General features: G+C 30.0%; 1 protein-coding gene across 1 annotated transcript; it reads right to left on the bottom strand.

Moving 5' to 3' along the window:
• Positions 1 to 7,717: 7,717 nt before the first annotated feature.
• On the bottom strand, positions 7,718 to 8,669 carry LOC145062109 (uncharacterized). Its single transcript, XM_079009743.1, has 2 exons — positions 8,185 to 8,669; positions 7,718 to 8,092 (listed from the first exon to the last, which is right to left on the bottom strand). The coding sequence occupies exons 1-2, from the start codon at positions 8,567 to 8,569 to the stop codon at positions 7,977 to 7,979; spliced, it is 501 nt and encodes a 166-aa protein (XP_078865869.1). The 5' UTR covers positions 8,570 to 8,669; the 3' UTR covers positions 7,718 to 7,976.
• Between the last annotated feature and the right edge of the window lie 310 nt (positions 8,670 to 8,979).

Below are 8,979 nucleotides of genomic sequence, written 5' to 3'. Positions count from 1 at the left end.
ATTGGTGTGAAATAAGGTGTGATAACTTCAATTCAGTAAGGGACATGCTACTATTTCTATCGAGATGGAGCAAATGCAAAAAAAGGAGAAGCCTGATGAACGTAATTCTATGTGGAGTTTTGTGGTGCATATGGATCGAGAGGAACAATGGGGTATTCAATAATATTCCAATTGATCTGGTGAACATAGTAGAAAGGGTAATATTCTTATCTTTTATTTGGTGTAAACACATGGGGCCATATAAAAACATTGATTGGAGAATTTGGAACCTATGTCCGTTTCTTTGTTTGTAATTTCTTTGTTTCTTTTTTGTACTTTCATATCCGCATCATCATCTTGATGTGGGTTTAGTTTTAATATATTTGCCGTTTAAAAAAAAAATCTAGAGTGAATATTTTTGTTTTAAATGTGAGGGTATTTTTTCAAAAATTACTTCAATGAGTTTAAGTGAAACTTTAATTAGAAATAATGATAATTTAACGGAGAATTATAGTCTTAGGATATCAAGTAGAAATCTAAATTAGGGATGGCAAAAAAACCCGAACCCGACGGGAAAACCAGATTCCCGAAGTTTTCGGGTCGGGTCGGGTCAGTACTATCGGGTATCGGGTTCTTATCGGGTATTTTTTCTGGGTTCGGGTCAGGGAGTGGGTTGTGTCTGCCCCGATCCGACCCGCCCCGAATATGTTTATATATATATATATATATATATATATATATATATATATATATATATATATATATATATATATATATTAATATTACACTTCATCCCTAACAAAACTCGTTCACAAATCACACTTCTCACTCTTCTCTTCGTCTTCTACTCTTCTAGGTTACAGCCGAGAGCCGACATTCCAAATTGCCGAGTCGACATTCCAAATCGACTGAAATCAAATCGCAAGCTACGAGCCTGCGATAGACGATAGTGCGACCAACGGGCATTCGGGCAACGACAAACGATACGCAACCCACAAATCGAACGACTTTGTCTTCGATCGACGCCACACAGTGACGCTCACGCACAAGAAACAATCACAGGTAATCGATCATTCGATCGCATCTTTCTTTAATTCTCTTCATTTTTCTTGAAATTGATCATATGTAATCGATCACTACTTGTATCTTTCTCTTCAATCGCTCACTGTGACCCTGTATCTTTTTCATTCCCTGTGGTAATTTGGATTCTTGAAATCAATTTCTTATTTAGAAATTAGAATATGTGTCCTACTGTATCTTTCATTCCCTGTATCAATTTCTTAAAATCAATTTCTTATTTAGAAATCTGAATAACGTTTTGAACCTTTAGAATCTGTAAAGTAATTTGTTTTATAATAAAAACTAAGGAAATTGAATTGTTTTATAATAAATCTCTTGAACAATCATTTGACAGAAGAAAAGGCAAAGATTGAATTTCAAAATTTGGAGGCGTTTGTCCAAACTTTGTTTCAAGAGTACGAGTCAAGTAATGCATCTAAAAAAGGAAGAGTGAAGGTATTATATTCTTCTTATTGTTTGTATAATAAATAGATCATATCTTAAATTATTAACATTTTTATAATAAACATTAGGTTTTTATGGTGGTTCAGTTCCTGGTTCATCTTCATTTGGTTCTAGTATCTCTTTTGGTCATCGTGTTGGATTCAAAAAGCTCTTATCGGATATTGCTTCTATTACTAGAGATGATGATGAATCAGGAGGTATGAGTGAGTTGGATAACTACTTGAAGGAGAAATTGTTGCCTAAAGATATGGAACTTGATTTGTTGGCATGGTGGAAAACAAATGGGATTAAGTACCCGACACTACAAAGGATAGCTAAAGATATATTAGCTATTCCTGTTTCCACTGTTGCCTCGGAATCAGCTTTCAGCACTAGTGGAAGATTAGTAAGTCCTCATCGTAGTCGACTTCATCCAAAGACATTGGAGGCTTTAATGTGTGCTCAAAGTTGGTTGTTGAATGAAATTCAAGGTAGTATACTATTTTATATTAATTATATGAAATTGTGATTTTTTTTTGCATATTAATAATATTAATTTTATGCAACAACTTGTTCTGAAGAGACCGAGGCATATTGTCGTTCTGTTGAATTTGATTATGATGTGGAAGAGGTAAAACGACACTTCTAAAAATATTAATTTTATATCGTTTCCATGATTTTGAGTTTGTTTAATATTTTGTAGGAAAACACTAAAGAAAGTGGGACAACAAGTTTGGATGATTTTGTTTGATTTTGAGTTTGTAACTTTGTTTTAATGTTAATTGGTAATGTATTATTGTGATGAATTAGTTTTTCATGCTGTGTACTTGGATGTTTTGGTTGGTTGGTTGATGTTACAATATTAGACTATTAGTAATTTCTATTTGGTTAAATGATTTAAGAACTTATTTGGTATTTTAAGCCTATGCAATGCCTTAATTTATCATTATGTATTTGTAGTTTTTCCTTCTTTTTTTTCTGCCATATTTCGGGTTTTAGGGTCGGGTTATCATGTAATTATCGGGTTTAGGTCGGGTTCGGGGAAGGTTTCAGCCCCGACGGGGTGCCCCGATAAGAAACCCGTCGGGTATCGGGTCGGGTTCGGGTACATATGTAAAAATCGGGTTCGGGTTTGGGACACCATGCCCCGCCCCGAACCCGCCCCATTGCCATTCCTAATCTAAATCTTCGTAAACGTTTTAATGATTATGTTAGGGAAGGAAAATACAAATGCGATATTGAAAAGGTTCTTCATTACTCTCATTTCAATTCTTTTTTTCTATTTTGTTTAAAACCTTAATAAATTTGTTGAACCAAAATCTCTTAAAGAAATTGTTAAGTATAAATATTGGAGCCATGAATGATAAAATGGAAGCACTTCATAAAATCAATACTTGAATTATTACCATACTTCCACCAAAATCATCTAGTAAAAATAAGAGTAAATTACTGAAATGGTCTCTATGGTTTGGTTAAAATTATACGTTTGGTCCCTGACTTTTTTTTAGCACTTGGATCGTCCCTGTGGTTTGATTTTATTGCGTTTTTCGTCCCTTTAGTTTGGTCAAAATTGCACGCTTGGTCCCTAACTTTATGTATGTAAGGGACGAAAAACGCAACAAAATCAAACCACCGGGACGATCCGAGTGCAAAATAAAAGTTAGGGACCAAACGTGAAATTTTGACTAAACCATAAGGACCATTTCAGTAATTTACTCTAAAAACAAAGGTACAAAGAAAGACTTGTTGCTAACGATTTTTGTCAAAAAAAAAAAAAAAAAAAAGGTGTGAAGATGAAACATTTTCATTATCAAACTAATTAATGTATGGTGTTGTGCATTCTTTAACCCGAAACCGTATGTGTTAAACATCAATAATACATTTATGTATAAATAACTTGATGATAAAGTTTATACTCCTACTTAACTATAAAAAATACTTATTTTTGCAAACTTAGTAAGTCTATTTATGGATTTAATCATAACCCTTAATGGAATGAAAAACCAACTTCATCCTTACGATGAGAATAGTTTTAAGAAAATCAGAATTGATTATTCTATATTAAATTTGATGCAAATGGATTATTGCTTTGTTGGTTTATGTAGACAACATTATTAACACTAGAAATAATGATCAAGAACCCAAGGGTGTAAACTATTTCTTCAATTTCAATTTTTGTGAGTAAAGACCGTAGATATCTCTATGTACTTTATGGAATTGAAGTTCTAAAAACATAACAAGGGTTATGTATAATGTAAATATTGTCTTAATCTATTACATATGAACATGGTATGCATAGTTGTAAGTAGATTAACACTCGTATGGATTCAACTTTGACTATCGATGCATGCGAATTGAATTGTGATGGTTTTTTTAATAGATATGACTAGATGTCTAGATACCAAATTTATTTGGAAAACTTATGTATCTCGCAATTAAAAGACTCGATATAATCATACACGCATATTCTCCAAGATAATCGTATTTAGATATTTAAGGTCTAAGGTATATAAATAGTGCACATGGAGAGTTATTAGTATTGTCAAATCTAAATGATTGTCTTTGTTTCACTATGTTGACTTAAATTGGAGTAAATGCACTTCATCCACACACATGTTATATGTTTTTGTGTATTTTTTTTTAATGTCTTCTCTTATTGTTTACAAAAAATAAAAATCAACCAATTGTGTCCAGATTCTCAGCTTAAGCCGAATATCGTGTGATGTCCATAATCACTTGTAAAATAACATGTGTAATAAAATTATTAAATGATTTGAATATAATTGGATCGAAATTTATTTTATTGCATTGTGACAATAGGGCCGCAATTTATATTGCAGCAAAACCTTGTGTTTTATGAAAAAAATAAAATAAACTAAACATATTGAAAAATGATATTTATGTTTATTTATTAGAGATGAAACATTGGAAGCTATAATTAAATTGTAAATGTGAAATTGACCTTTCCACTAAATCATTTTTTTAGCTTAATGTCATTCTTTATGCAATAATTTTTTTATAATTGATATATTTGATGTTAAGATTGAGGGATATTAAAGTAATATAAAGGTTTTGTCAATCTTAGTAGTGTTATGTTTAGGTTTCATGTTTAAAATGGACAATGTAGAATGGAAGGGGGGCTATTTATTATCTTGTTTGCCATAATTCACGTAAGAGTGAAAATGTGAATTTACTTGCTACTTGTTGTGTTGTACACTTAACACCATAGACTATGTTACCAATATAATAATGTGTTGATTTTTATTGAAAACAAAACTTTCATTAGGAAAATAAAGCATTAAACCATGTAATATATGTCATAAAGCTAAACAAACACATGAACCATTCTCTTTAAGTGTTCTTAAATGGTGTGGACTTGAAATGGTCCATTTAGATGTTGTTGGGCCATAGAGGGTCATGAGTAGACACATTTTTTTCTCCAAAGAAGAGTAGACACATATTTATCTCTTTTCTTATTATAGTTGATGATTTTCATTGTAATGATTTTTTTTTTGTTAAAATCAAAAGATAAAATTATGAAAAATGTTTGTAACTCTTTATTCTTCCAAAAAATCAACTTAAAAGACTACAAAGTGTTTCCAAGTGGTAATGTAAATGTATTTACGAATTATAGGGTGGATATTTTTTTCTAAATGTGAGGGTATTTTTTTTCCAAGAACCTCTTAATGAGTTTTAGTGAAACTTAAATTAGAAATAATGATAATTTAATGAGGATTTATAGTTTTAGGATATCAAGTGAAATCTACATTTATATAAACATTTTAATGATTATATTGTGGAAGGAAATATCTTACGCAAACTATAAGGATAAATATCAGATTTATTCCATGAACAATAAAGTGGATACACTTTATGAAAATAGTACTTGAATTATTACCGTATTTCAACCAAGCAAGAACATTGTCGGGTGTAAGTAGGCATATAAAATTAAAATAGAGATCATCTTGTGAATTAAAGGTTCAAAGAAAGACTTGTTAGAGATTTTTTTTTCTCAAAAAGAGGATGTGCACTATAATAAAATCTTTTTGTATGTTACCAAACTAATGACCATAGGTTGTGCCTATTCTTTAACTACTAATAATAATTAGAAACTGTATCAATTAGACATTAATAATGATTTTTTATATAAATAACTTGATGAAGAATTATACTCTTTTTATTTATTTAAAAAAAAACAATACTATTTTTGTGAACTTATTAAGTCTATTTAGGGACTTACTTAAACTCTTAAACAATAGAATGGAACTTCTTTCTTATGTGAGCATGTATTAAGCAAATAAGAATCGATTATTCCATCTATATTATTTGATACAAACATGTTTATTGTTTGTTGGTTTATGTGGACAAACATTATTAACACTAAAAATAACAATCAAGAAGCCAAGGGTGTAAAATATTTCTTCAAATTCAAATTTTCGAGTAAAGACCATAGATATTTTTAAGTATTGTATGGAATTTAAGTTCTAAAAACTAATCAAGGTATATATTTGTTCTAATGTAAATATTATCTTAACTAGGTATAAGACTCATGTATTACATGAGTTAATTAAAAAAAATTAAATATAAAGGTTTAAATATTTAAGAAAACTTTGGATTTATAAAAAAATAAGAAAAATAATGAATTATTAAAATTGATTTTTTTATCTTTTAAATTTAAATAAATAAACAAAATAAACTAATGAGCTTTAATTTTGAGAATTTTGAAACAAGAAAGTAAGTTTATTAATAAAATTGATATTTATTTATTATTACATTTATTGTAATTATTATATTAAAATATTATGTAGAATCCTCCCTAATAAATGAAAATAATTTTGTCGCCTATCAATCTTTCATCAATTTTGACACTTGTCTTTTTATGATATTTTTTAAATAAATAATATCTACAAGTCAATTTATGAGTATTTTCAATTTTAAAATTAAAAAACCACATAATACTTTTACTTATATATGTAAAGTATTAAATGTAATAAATATGATAGTAAATTGTAATTAAAAAGTTTGTTTATTCCTTATTTTAAAATTTTATTTTAAAAAATACTTATTATTTAAATTTTAATATTTAATCAACTCATATAATATACAAGTCTTACACCTAGTTTATTAAAATAGAAAAACTCATAAAATGACATGTGAAAAAGAAATTAATTCAAAATAACCATAAATTGACATTTGACAAATTGATTGAGAGTATGACATATAGAAAAAAAAAAAAAAAAAAAAAAAAAAAAAAAAAAAAAAAAAAAACTTCATTTACAAGAGTAAAATTTATATGTGGACATGGTATGCCTCCTGTAAGTCGATTAACACTCATATGGATTTAACTTTGACTATCGGTGACTACAAATTAAATTGTGACGATTCTTTACTTGGTACGATTTGATATGAAAAATTAGCTGGAAAAGTCATACATGTCGCTATTACAAGGCCCTATATAATCATATACAAATATTCTCTAAGATAATCGCATCTTCAACTATATAGTTAGCTTCTAAGGTATATAAAAAGTGCACATGGAGAGGATATTAGTATTGTCAAATCTTAATTCTTGTCTTTTATCTACCTATGTTGACTCAAATTAGAGTAAGTGCACTTCATCTAGGAGACTTGTTACAAATTTTCGTGTACTTTTGCAAATTAATATTGTCTAATAATTATTTTACTTTTTGTGATTAATTGTTCATATTACATGAAATAAAGGCTAAAATATTTTATAGATGGTATAAAGTTAATTTTTTTTTTAAAGTATATGAAAAAGAAAACACTAATGAAATATTTACCCAAAGATATTTTTAATGGAAAAAGTTAGTTCACAAATCACAAGCAATATGTGTGATGCATTTTTGCAACTAAAAAGGTAGAAAGAAAATGATGATTTGTTTGGGTTTATTTATTGAAAGCAAAAAAGCGTGGTCCCTTTTCGTGGATATCTCAGAAAGAAAGATTCAATTGTTGAAGACAAATATAAAACAAATTTTGGGAACTATTTTCACGTGAAAGTGAAATTTGGCTTTGCGATTCTTGTGTCGAGCAAAACTCATTCTCACCTTTTTCTGATTTGTTAAACATGTGTGTCTTCATGGATGGGTGTTTACCACGTAACAGAAAGCACATTTTTTGTATAATAATTTAATTAACAATTAACAATTAACTAATAAATCGTTGATTTTCATTTCATTCGAAAGATCCGATGCTATTTCCATTGATTCATGAATTATGAAGAAGAAGAAGAAGAAGAAGTAATCATTATTTCAGTTAGACAACTTCAATGTTAACATTTTGTACATAATTTATTCGATTATTGAAAACTTTTGGGTGGAATGTTCTATCGGATTAGATAGAATCTGATGTCCATTCCTTCTTTTCATCAATGGAGGTTTTTTGAACTGATAAGACTTATGTACATTCGATTCTTCTTATGACAAAGGCACAAAAGATATACCGAATTGTACCTTATATAAATCTCCTATCTCTTAATTATGTTTGTCACTGGTTGTGATTTGTGATTGTGAAGAAGCTTCATGAACAGAACACGAAACCACTTGCGCCCACTGTTTCAATTTCGTCTTCATCTTTTCCGGATCATCGCCTGTAGAACAATTCAAATCAGAAATGGACTTAATCGAGATTTAGGAAAACAAAACAAAAAAAAAAGTAATCGGAATACGAAATTTTGTTTACTTGGATCGATAATTGTGGAGATGGGGGTTGATGAGGTTGAAGATGAATCAGAACTTAACGACGAAGACCTTGACAGTAGTCTGCGATTGTACTGCCGGTTAACGGCGGCGTACAATTCTAGAGCGGGAAAAGCTTGCGAGAGTTTCGGATCCAAATCGCTAGAGAAATCAAAACCGAAACCTAAATCAAAGCACGCTTTAAGCTCCTTCAAATCATCATCAGTGACGTCAACTTCAGGAGTAGCGTCGATGCTCTTGCAGCGGCGGTGGCGGAAACGACGTAGCTGTTTGATCTTAAGCTTCTGCCATTCTATGTCGCGGTGGATGTCCGGAGACCATGAGAGTTGTTTGGACAGAAGCTTAGGGTGTTGTTTTGAGCTTGTCATCCTGCACAGCTCCGCCGTCGACGGCGGAGGAACGTTCTGCTAATTTTTTTGAAATGGTTTTACGATTGAGAATGAGGGAGACAGTGAGAGGGTTCTCCCGGCGGTGAGAGGGAGAGTGAGTATTTAAAAGTGTGATTTTTGTGGGCCCACCGTCTAAAACTTACATAATTGGGCTACAAAATGGGCCCAGATAAATTGGGTCTCCACTATTATACAGAATATAGTTTGTGTTCGTGTGGTGTTTTTATCGGCCCAATTGGGTAAATTATATTTTCTATGAAAAGAAATAACTGAATATATTAATTATACAGATGATTTAAATTTCGAATTTAGTCTAATTTTTTATTGTTTTAATATTTTCCTTAGATTTTGCAATTTTTTTAGTGAATATATTATATAAAAATAAAGAA

Source organism: Lactuca serriola, chromosome 7 (assembly GCF_051521515.1).
Source record: "Lactuca serriola cultivar US96UC23 chromosome 7, Lser_US96UC23_V15, whole genome shotgun sequence".
NCBI classification, from domain to species: domain Eukaryota; kingdom Viridiplantae; phylum Streptophyta; class Magnoliopsida; order Asterales; family Asteraceae; genus Lactuca; species Lactuca serriola.
The sequence above is the reverse complement of the archived record's forward strand: the minus strand, read 5'-3'. Positions and strand labels throughout refer to the sequence as shown.